Source organism: Arvicanthis niloticus, chromosome 12, assembly GCF_011762505.2.
Source record: "Arvicanthis niloticus isolate mArvNil1 chromosome 12, mArvNil1.pat.X, whole genome shotgun sequence".
NCBI lineage: Eukaryota > Metazoa > Chordata > Mammalia > Rodentia > Muridae > Arvicanthis > Arvicanthis niloticus.
Window position 1 is genome coordinate 68,999,955 of NC_047669.1, and position 11,242 is coordinate 69,011,196.

Consider the following 11,242-nt stretch of genomic DNA (forward strand, 5'->3'; position numbering starts at 1 on the left):
CATTATAGAACAGGCCAGCCTCTCGGAGATCTGCCTGCTTCTGCCTCCAGAGTGCTGGGATTAAAGTCATGAGGCACCACAGCCCAGCCCAAACTATAATTTCAATGAATGAAAGTGACCAAAGTAAACTTTACACATGTATAAAATGTTCAAATTAAAACACTATTTTTGCAAGTGCTTACAAGTTTAAAATGGAAGAAACTTTCCAAATGTCATTAGAATAAAGCAGTCACCTTAGTACAAAATAACCGACGGTGCTCAGTAGTAGAGTAGCCGATAAAAGTAAACATAAAATGTTTGTAAGTTTTAAAATGGATGTTAGCGGTTGCTTAAAAGTCCCACAAGCATTTCACCCCAAACCCCACCCCACTGGCAAAGGCGCATGCGCAGCAAGTCCGCCGCGTGCGTACTCAACGCCCGCCCACAGGAAGCGGACGGGAAAGATGGCGGCGCCGAGTGTCCCCACGCCGTTGTACGGGCACGTGGGTCGCGGAGCCTTCAGAGACGTGTACGAGCCAGCAGAGGACACATTCCTGCTACTGGACGCGCTCGAGGCGGCAGCGGTCGAGCTAGCAGGGTGCGAGGAGGGGCGCGCCTCAGCGGGAGAGAGCGGGGTGTCCTGGGGGCGGAAGCCGGAACTTACCGCCCTCCTCCGGAAGTGAGGGGTCGGAGCCTTTCTGGTGATTGACAGCAGAGCAGGGTAAAGGAGGAGTTTTTCCCGTGCTGGGTTGATCCTCTCTCAGGTCTTCGGGTTCACGATCACCCTGCCCTGCCTTTCAGCTGTTAATCTGAAGAATGTAAACGTGCCGCTGAGTAACAGCCGGAGTTTATCGACCTGAAACAAGATGTTCCAAAACTTTGCTGCTTTTCTATTTCAATTTTAATTTTTTTAGTGAATAAAGCTCGCGTAGGGTTATTTGAACGACTTAGTGTATGAATAACATCCTCGGGCAACAGAAGAACACATGGAGTAGTGAACTATTAAACCCACTCAACCTATTTAAGGAACAGCCATTAACCATCTGAGGGCTTAAAGTGTTACTGCAACTGAGAAAGCGGATTTTCTTTTTCTTTTTCTTTTTCTTTTACTTTTTCTTAATTGAACTGTTAGAATTTTAGTTGCATGTCGTTAGAACTATTAGGGAAGATTTAAATAGTTACATGCATCCGGTAGTAGGATTTTCACTAGTCTGATTAAGGCGCTTGCTGTCAAGCCTTCAGACCTGAGTTCTAGCCTCAGAAACTACTACAGGTTGTTCTTAGAGGTTCAGTCACAATGAGGACGGTTCTGCCCATGCACACACAAAATAAACCTAATAAAACATTTTGCTGAAAGAATTTGGGTTATTAACTTAATGATCAGAATTCCAACCGGATTTCTCCAAAACGAAATAGCCATCATGCTTATTTATGTTGTCACATTTTTCCCCCACCTATAAAATGCTCTTAAAACCAGTCTTTCTTCATAGATGGTGGGAATATCTCCTGGAGCATTGGACTGTAACTTGAATGCTCAGGATAGCTCAAAGATTTACAAGTACAAATTGCATTGCAGAGTATGACCTTTGTAACAAGGTCAGTAATAGAGCTGACCTTGTCACAAAGGCTGGGATTCTAATTATTTAAGAGCCTTACTGTAATGGTTACTTCCAAAAAGAAAATACCTGGTAAGATTCACAAACTTTACTATGGCCCACTAGTGGCTTGTGGGTCATATGTGGGTCACATACATTATGTGGCTGATTCTAAAGGTAAAACTACTGTAACTCCTTGCATAGTTGTTTGAAAAGTTAAGTGCGAGAAAAATCTTGTAAATGTCATCAGGACAGTCAGTGGTGGAAATTAAGTTGTGTTTTTGACGCATGGACAGTGATCAAGGAAATACATTTATTGGAAAATCATAGATTGTTACGTTTAGAAAGCTAAGATTATTGTCATTCTAAGATCAGACACTGAAGTACTTGCCCCACACAGTTCTCAAGTAGAAAGAGGTCTTTGTTCCTCATGTATCTAGGTAGATGGCGGGCTTTTACCAAACCCTAGGATATGCTGCTGGCTTTATTTAAGTACTTCGGCTTATACACTTAAACTATTAGCGGGTTTGAGCTAAGCAGTAATGCAATAGTAAGCATCCAGTGGTTGCCAGGAATGGTAAATTTCCTTACATTCCCATGTATTTGCAAGTGAGTGATGGTGCTGGAGAAATACATTATATGGCATGAGAGTTGTCTTCCATGAAGAGTATCTTCATAAGAAGGAACTAGATATTCTTGTTTTCGTTGTTAGGGTGGAAATATGCCTTGAAGTAGGAGCAGGATCTGGTGTGGTGTCTGCATTCCTGGCCTCCATGATAGGTCCTCAGGCCTTGTACATGTGAGTATGTGATCTTCATCCACCCCTCCTCCTGGGTCCCTATGACTGACTGCAGCAGCTCAAGTGAAATGTTTTAAACAGACACTATGTCTCTGATAGTGTTCCGGTAAGGCCTCAGGTCACAGATTATGCTTGTCCTCGTTATAATCTCCAGTTCACTCCTTCACGCTGTGTGATTTTAGAAACAACACAACTTTGTTATCTCTACTGTGAATCGTTCTCTCGTAAACAGCTTGACTGTTATAAAATAGATGCAAAGTTGAATGCCCTTGCAGAGATCTCGGGAATACAAAAGCCAGGGGGAATAGTCATTAGAAGATTTTGCCATACACAGAACAAATGAATTTCTTTCAGCTCGTTAGCTCCTGTGTATTTTGTGTAGCGGTTTCCTATCAGTGATCTCATTCGGTTCTCGTTTGCTGGCTGTTGGAGCCATGCTGAGATAAGCTCCTTCGCATGAGTGTAAACAGATGTTTTAGCAGTGTCATCAGTATAACAAGCTTTTGTTCTCTTTGTCTTTGCTGTTATGAGATCATTCCAATTTTTTTTTTTCCTACACCATGTTAGAATTAACAAAGCATTCCTAGATTTACTCTAGCAGGAATCTGCTGGTACACAACCCACTTCTATACACCCCCTGATCTTTTTTCTCCTCTGTGTTTTTAGGTGCACTGATATCAACCCTGAAGCAGCCGCGTGTACCTTGGAAACGGCACGCTGTAACAGAGTTCTCATTCAGCCAGTAATTACAGATTTGGTGAGCGTTGATCCTCCTTCAGTAGTAATTGATTGTGCTTCATTGACAGTCAATTGGTTTTAGTGGGAATAAGCTTTAGAAATTAAGTTTTGTTTTGTTTGTATGAGACAAAGTGTCATGTAGCCCAGGCTAGCCTCAAACTTGCTATGCAGCCACAGATGACTTTGAACTCTCATTTTTGTTTGTTTTTAACTAAATTTTTTTTCTTTTATTTTTAAGATTATAATTACATAATTTCTCCCTTCCCTTTCCTTCCTCCAAATCCTCCCATATACCCAACATGCATGCTCGAGCAGCGTGTGTTCCTAAGTAGAACCTGCTCAGTCTGTATAGTGTATGCTTTCAACCCTGACCATTTGGTATTAGGTAAATGCTGGAGTTATAGGTTGACCATAAACATGACCACATTCGACTCTGAATCCAGTTCATACTGGCTTAACCCTAAAAAGCATTTCGTACAGCTAGCACAGGAACTCAGATGACATCACACATTTTTTTCTTAGCTCTGAGTTTCTCTCCAGTGTCCCTCCTGCAGTCAGACACCCTCAGAGTAACAAGATGTTTGCATCTCTGTGTCTTATTTATTTGCAACTGCCCATGAAAAGAAGTGTCTCCACAGTATTCTTGGAATGAGAATTGTTTGGAGGCACGTGGGTCCTGTGTCCCGGAGACGGGCATTTGAAGAGTGACTTTGACCTGGGTCATAGTCCTCCAACCCCACCTCACATAGATCCTACCAGGCTTGAGTTGAGAATGAGAGGAGATAACAATACAGTCTTTTAAGATACATATTACATGTTCCCTGTATCCTCAAAACATACCAAGCACGTTTTACCTTTTAAAAACTCACTGGTGTCAGCTACTCTGAGCTGTGTGGTACTAAGGTCTATTCAGGTGTGTGCTCTGTGAAGAAACTGACAGCCCTCCTTTGTCTTCTCACCATTGTCCTGTTTCTCTGTCATCTATGGGTAGAATGTCTGTTCTCCCTGTTGCTAGGCTTCATGTAAGAAAGTCAGACAGTTCTAAGGGCCCTCCACAGTGTTCCTACTGGGAATGAAGTCCGAGTATTTTGCGGCATGCAGTGAACATTACCAGAGCCTTTCGCTTATTTTTCAATTCTTGGAGATGTTAAGGCGGGGAACCGCCTAGGCCTGGCTAGAGATGCCTGTACTGGACGGTCAGGCCTCAGTTACGTTTTATTTAACTTTCTTCATGTTAGCATGTCTGTTTTAATATTTTGTCCTTTTTCCTTTTTTGCAAAATCCAGGCAGCAGTTATTACTGGGTAGCTGGATAGGACAGAGCACTGTGAGTTACAAAGAAATCTCTAGTTTTCTTATCCAGAATTTTTGGGAAATTATATTTCAGAGTTCTTTTAAGAAACTTAATTTCTTTATGGAACTGAAAATAGTTTCAAAGCTTGCACTAGCCCGCATGCATGCAAATTTACATCCAAACTACTTCAAAGAATAATTATTGTTTCCTTTTTTAAAGGAGCAGAAAGGGGGCTGGAGAGATGGCTCAGCAGTTAAGACTGTGGCTGTTCTTCCAGAGTCCTGAGCTCAATTCCTTACAACCACATGGTGGCTCACAACCATGTGTAATGGAACCTGATACTGTCTTCTGGCCTGCAGGCATTCAGGCAGCCAGAGTCCTCATATACTTAAAATAAATTACTAAATCTTTTTTTTTTTTTTAATTAAAGAAGAAAGAAATTACTTCTGAAAGCATATCCTCAAAAATAGGTCTTAGGAGTTCTCTTTGAATTATAAGTTAACTGGCATATTAGGATAATTAAAATGGGATTGATTATAGAAATCTAGATGGGGAAATTCTGAGATATCACTTGGTAATGTATAGTCAGTGTTCATAACCCTGTCCAATATGTGTCAAGTGCTTGGATGGTGTGAATGGAAATGAAGTGATTTTATTCATAGTTTTAACACACACACATACAATTGTGATTTCTTTCCCCCCCCCCCTTGTTCCATAGAAACCTGTACCCAGTTGAAAGATCTTCATAAGCCAAACACTGGTCATTTATACTCTCTGACCACTGAGTTCAGTGCTTCCTTCTCTGACATTTGATCTTGTCTGTCAAAACACTTACAAGTAACTGAAGAAGCAAAACCACAGTCCATTCTTGGTGTTTTCTGTCATTCAGATACAGTCTATGTCATCTTACAAAATATTTCCCTTGGGAGCTAGATAGCTAGGTACAGAGTCTGTTTTACAAGGACCTATGAGAGATTCCAGGAATGAATATGAAAAGCCAGACACAGTGGCATGGTTGTTTGTAGTCCCAGAGACAGGTGGATTCCTGCAGTCTCTCTGGCAGGCTGGCCTAGCCCCGCAGTAAACTTCCAGGCCAGTGGGAGACAAAAAACATCAAGATTGTCCTCTAACCTCCATACATGTACATGCACAAGCACGCATACGCTCACACACACCATTTCTTAGTTATGTTGTGTAAGTTAGCAGACATAACTGTAAAGCTCTTCACAGATCTACAGGGACCACATTTCACACAATCAGAGCTCACTTGTCCTCACACCATCTTCTAAAAGTGAGCCTAGAGCAGAAGTGTGTCTGCTGCTGAGTAGAAGCCACAGTCAGCATCTGTTCGCTCTCACCTAGACAGTACTCATTTTTAGCTTATATTCATATAAACTGCATCTGCATGCACTAAGAAAACTGAAGTATTTCCATCTGTAAGTCCTTCCCCTCCTGACATGAAAGTAACCTTAAAGACTTACTTATTACTTAAATCAGGATCCAGCTTAAACTACATTGTTGCTGCCCTCAGGTCCACGGCTTGCTGCCCAGATTGAAGGGGAAAGTAGACCTGTTGGTGTTTAACCCCCCCTATGTAGTGACTCCGCCTGAAGAGGTAAGACCCACAGCAGAACTTAGTTTCTAGCTGTTTCATGAGACAAATGAACTTCCTCTGACTTCGCACTCCTCTAACTGTACAGAGGCTGTCAGTCACAGATGCTCTGAGTGATGCAGAAGGGAAAAAATACTGCTGCAAGCACAAAGCATGACCTGCCTAGTCAGAACTCTCACCTAGATCAGGCCATGGTGGTTAAACAGGCCTAAACCTGTAAAGCACATTTTAAAAATACTTGTAGTCAACTACAATTATTCACTAATAATTTCCTTCTCAAAGTCTTGGGTTTCATCCCTTCAAATGATCAGAAATTAAAAGTGTGGGACCAATCCTGATCTTTCATAGGGAAACAGGAGAAATACATGTATTTAAGAATCTCCATAGTAGCCAGGCAGTGGTGGTGCAAGCCTTTAATCCCAGCACTTGGGAGGCAAAGGCAAGTGGATTTCTGAGAGTTCGGGGCCAGCCTGGTCTACAGAGTGAGTCCAGGACAGCCAGGACTACACAGAGAAACCCTGTCTCGAAAAAAAACAAAAAAAAAGAATCTCCATAGTAAAAGAAGGAGGGGGGGATGGGATAGGGGTTTTCTAGGGAGGGGAAATGGGGAAAGGGGATGGCATCTGAAATGTAAATAAAATATCCAGTAAAAAATAAATTTAAAAAAAAGAAAAGTAAATAAATAACTAAGAATCTCCGTAGTGAGGCGATAAGCCAGTGTGCCCCAGAAGGTAAAGGAACATCGTTTAATGACAAGTGAACACTAGCTTCTCTTTAATTGTGCCTGTTGTATTCTTTGGCGATTATTCTCCGGCAAAGCTGGTAAATACTATGTTCACCTCCACTCCAAGATGAAGACACCCATTTGTCTCTTATGACTGTGCTCGCTGTTGTGCTCAGATGAACTGAGGAGCCAGAATAAACGACCAGTTTAACCTTTTAACAGTGGTTAAAAATAAGACTTAGAGATGACATCCAAAAAACTATACAAATTGAAGCTTTAAAAATCTGTCTATATTCACTATCACATTCAGAGACATGAAATCCAGGGCTGTGGATTGTACCTGTGGTCCCTAAGGAACCAAGGATGGGTCCATTAGTTGGCCAGGGAGCAAACAGACGGACACTGACACATGCCTGACTCCTTCAGAAATGGAATCCTCTCTTCTCTGGCCTCAGGGTTGGGCTCGTGCCAGGCATTCCTGAAGTCATCTCAGTTATAAGCAGATACATGGGGCCCAATAGCCTGGAATCTTATCATCGCAGGAAGCCCTACTACATTGCTGGAGCAGCGAGCAGAGGGCTGATATAGGGACTGACCCAAAGCACCACACCTGCTGAAACAGCCAGACCAGCTCCTACAAAAGGATGGAGTAAGGCTGAGAGCACCAAACAGGAGCAGCTCGCCCAGAGTTAAAGCAGAGGGGATCAGGAATGGGAGGTCTCCGGAATTCTGTTGCAAAAGTGGAATTAATGATCTCCTAATGTGATTGTGACGGACCATACTGAGTGGATGACAGGTATGGGCATAGTCTGAATTAGATTTAAAAAAACAGACATAGCAAATGTTAAGCACCAGCTAAATAAGATATACTTCTTCTGTAAGGTACTGTACCAACATAAGGAATGAATTCAAGCTACTCCAGAGGAAATGAGACTCCCTTGAGATGTTGATTGACAGGGCTGGGAAGATGGGTTAGAGGATGAGATACTCATGAACGTGAGGACCGAAGCTGGTATCCTCTGATCCCATGTAACCCCAGCAAACCTGAGGCATCACAGGAAGCCCACAGGACAGCTGGCATGGTATATACAGTAGTGGGCAGGAGACACCTCATCTCTCACAAGGTGCAAGGCAAGGACTGCATCTGACCTGCACACACCCACTCACACACACATACATGCATGCTACACATGACATCGCAGGCACAAAAAACAAAAGGAAGAATGTGAAACCTGGTTGAAAACAAAGTTGTTGAACATAGGGGAGGGACAGACAAGCAAACCTGAAAAACCCCGCCCCGCCCTTGTAAGTAGGTATAGGTACTTTTTTGCTCTGTAAAACTCGTAATTTGATTGTAAAGGAATTATTTTAAATCAGGGAATATATGAAATATTGACTAAAAATTTAAAAACATGATTGTATATAAAACTAAAGTCAAATATAGGTAAAGGCCACTGCAAAAATCGGAAAACAGTCGTGTCCACATGGATCTTAATGTTCATTGATTTCTTCAGAATATTCCTGTAATAGCAATTGAACCCAGGACCCCACAAATGCCAGATGAGCTCTGACTCAATTGCATCCTGTCCCTTGAGTGTTTGAGACAGGGTCTCACCATGTAGTTCAGGTTGGCCTTGAAATCAGAATCAGTCTTCTCACTCTGGTCTTAGGTATAGGGGTTGCAGATGTATCCAGCAGCCCAGCACGCTGTTTCATTTGTCGGGTAATTATATGCCCTCTCATAGCATAAGGACTTCAGGAGTTTGGCAGAATGATGTTCAGAAGCCAAGGTACAGTCTTTGAAAATATGTATTTGTTTGGTGATGTTTGTCAAAAAGAGTGTAATCTCAGTGAAACCTGAGTCAAATGTCTCTGATTGCTGGCAGGTAGGAAGTCACGGAATAGAAGCAGCTTGGGCTGGTGGCAGAAACGGCCGGGAAGTCATGGACAGGTTCTTCCCCTTGGCTTCAGAACTTCTCTCCCCAAGAGGGCTGTTCTACTTAGTTACCATAAAAGAAAACAATCCAGGTAATAATAACGATGATAATAATAAAGCTTCTTGTTAACCATTCACTTGCTGACAACAAAAGTTGAAGACTAACTTATAAAGTAGCCTGGGCTGTTGAGCAGTTTAATCACTGACAGTGTGTTGAAAAAGGGAGAACACTTTTAAGAGGTAAAATGTTCATGTTTTAAAGCCTGTTGTCTCTGTGGGACAGAGCGGTTTCACTCATTCATAACTACTATTCAGATATAAACCCTGACTCCTCAAACTTCACCCTCCACATGGGTTCCAGCTCATGGAGCAGGTCTTAAATTCCAACAGTAATAATAGAAAGAGCAGGCCGGCCACTGTTGGAGTTCCCAGGATTCATAGCTGGATGGAGAGCCGTGATTACTTCCCCAACCCCACCCTGCTGTGTGCAGGAGCCTAAGAAGGACAGAAGAAAGCATTGGGTCCTTGTAACTGTAGTTAGAGATGGCTGTGAGGTATCATGTGGGTAATGGGATATAAACCCAGGTCCTCTGAAAGAGCCAGAAGTGCTCTTACCCACTGACTCATCTCTCCGGCCTCTGGTTTCATTTTCAAGAGAAGTGAATTCATTTAGACTCTAGGCACTGTCAGGATTCAGTTTGTCCAAATTTTCATTGACCTTTCCCATAAAGAATATATGGTAAATGTTGGCACCAACCAGCTCAAACGTGATCGCTTGTTATAAAAACAAGGTTAAATAATGATTCTGTGTAGTTGGAAGTGGGATAGCACTACAAACTGGGCCCTTAAGTCTGTCAGAATCCTCAGACCATCGTAAAGCTGTGTCCCACCTCTCTGAGGTCCAAGCTTGAGTTAACAAACATTTGCCTGGTTTACACTGTTTAATCAGAGGAATTTAATGTGTTTATCGTCCTACTAAATTGCTCAGTGATCATGCATATTACCAAATGATTTAATTGAATTTTGATTTTATTTTTTCATTTTAGAAGAAATTTTTAAAACAATGAAGACAAGAGGTCTGCAAGGAACCACAGCACTTTGCCGGCAAGCTGGCCAAGAAACCCTGTCAGTTCTCAGGTTCAGCAAGTCCTAGTGTCCCGAGAGCCACGGACGTAAACAAGAGCTGCCTGCAGGTGAACACGCAGAAGGCTTCAGAATGATGCCATTCCCTGGCCAAGAAATTTTATCAGAAATTTGTCAAAAAAAAAAAAAAAGAAAAAAGAAAAAATGGAGCCAGGAGGTGGTGGCGCAGGCTTCTAATTCTAGCATTCAGGAGACAGAGGTAGGAGGATATCTGAGTTCAAGGCCAGCTGATCTGCATTTCCAGGACAGTCAGGGCTACACAGAGAAATCTGCCCTGAAAACCAAAACCAAACCAAAATGAAAAGAAAAATGTGAGAGCTGGATAGATGGCTCAGAGGCTGAGACACTGAACACTAGTACAGAGGATTGGGGTTCAGTTCTCAGCACCTACATGGTAGTTCACAAGGGATCATGCCCTGTTCTAACCTCCAAGGGTACCAGGCACATACACGGTATACATGCATAATACAGGCAAAATACCCATACACAATAACAAACTAAACCCAGCAAAAAGAAAAGACAGAAAGCTGAGTCATTTTGTTTTCAGAGAATCAAGCATATGAGTTTTTCTATACAACTGCAAGTAAATACGTATATTTATAACTTATATTGTATATATTTATATATGAAGTTTGATTTAGCCTTAGCTATAATAGCAAAGCAATATTATTACCCTAAATGTCTACCAGAAAGAACACTGGTAAAAATCTCAGTCTAGGACTAGAGAGATGGCTCAGTGGTTAAGAGCACTGACTACTCTTCTAAAGGTTCTGAGTTCAATTCCCAGCGACCACATGGTGGCTCACAGCCATCTGTAATGGGGTCCAATGCCCTTTTCTGGTGTGTCTGAAAACAGCTACAGTGTACTCATATACATAAAATAATTGAATAAATAAATCTTATATAAAAAATAAAATCTCAGTCTATCCATTCCACTGAACATATAGCCATGAAACATGTCAGTGTGTAGATCCTGAACCAGAGGTTTTTTGGTGACTAGTTACAACTAAGTGCTAAGAAGCTGCAGCTGAATTTCATCCCATATATGCTATTTTGAAAAGCCAGCCAAAGCAGTGCATTGCTGTGTGGATATAACAAACTTTGGGGAGATAAACTACAGGAATAAAAGAACTTCAGTGTTTTGTAGAAGCATTTGTTTTACTTGCAGTACTAATAGAATGCCAGTGGATTATCATAATCAACATGATAAAAACTTTTAAGACAGTCTAAAAGGTGAGTTTTCATTCTTTGAACAACATAACGTTACTGGCAGATTGCTACCAGGGGTTCATCAGGAAGGGCCCTTTTACTCCAGTTATGTGTGAAGGCCTACCAGAGGCTAGTGATGTCATCCAAAAAGTCCAGCCTCCTATGGAGGTAACCTTAGATGATAGTTTGCAAGGACTCTGACCACCTTCCCTCT

The 11,242-nt window shown here is 41.9% G+C and overlaps 1 protein-coding gene across 3 annotated transcripts; it reads left to right on the plus strand.

Annotated features, from left to right (window-relative positions):
• The first annotated feature begins 410 nt into the window (after positions 1 to 410).
• Hemk2 (HemK methyltransferase 2, ETF1 glutamine and histone H4 lysine) lies at positions 411 to 10,657 on the plus strand. 3 transcript variants are annotated; one of them, XM_034515241.2, is made up of 6 exons: positions 411 to 577; positions 2,287 to 2,373; positions 3,040 to 3,130; positions 5,936 to 6,019; positions 8,627 to 8,768; positions 9,723 to 10,657. In XM_034515241.2, exons 1-6 carry the CDS (start codon positions 444 to 446, stop codon positions 9,827 to 9,829), a joined length of 645 nt encoding a protein of 214 aa, XP_034371132.1. In that variant the 5' UTR covers positions 411 to 443; the 3' UTR covers positions 9,830 to 10,657. The 3 variants fall into 3 exon arrangements, with proteins under 3 accessions (XP_034371132.1, XP_034371131.1, XP_076799225.1); XM_034515240.2 differs by lacking the exon at positions 8,627 to 8,768; XM_076943110.1 differs by lacking the exons at positions 8,627 to 8,768; positions 9,723 to 10,657 and adding an exon at positions 7,196 to 8,620.
• Positions 10,658 to 11,242: the final 585 nt, after the last annotated feature.

Excerpts from the sequence above, each read along its gene's own strand:
- Hemk2 (XM_034515241.2), top strand. The coding sequence starts at position 444 with ATGGCGGCGCCGAGTGTCCCCACGCCGTTGTACGGGCACGTGGGTCGC. Across the intron at positions 578-2,286 it reads GCAGCGGTCGAGCTAGCAGG|GGTGGAAATATGCCTTGAAG; the intron begins GTGCGAGGAGGG and ends TTTCGTTGTTAG. Across the intron at positions 8,769-9,722 it reads CATAAAAGAAAACAATCCAG|AAGAAATTTTTAAAACAATG; the intron begins GTAATAATAACG and ends TTTTCATTTTAG.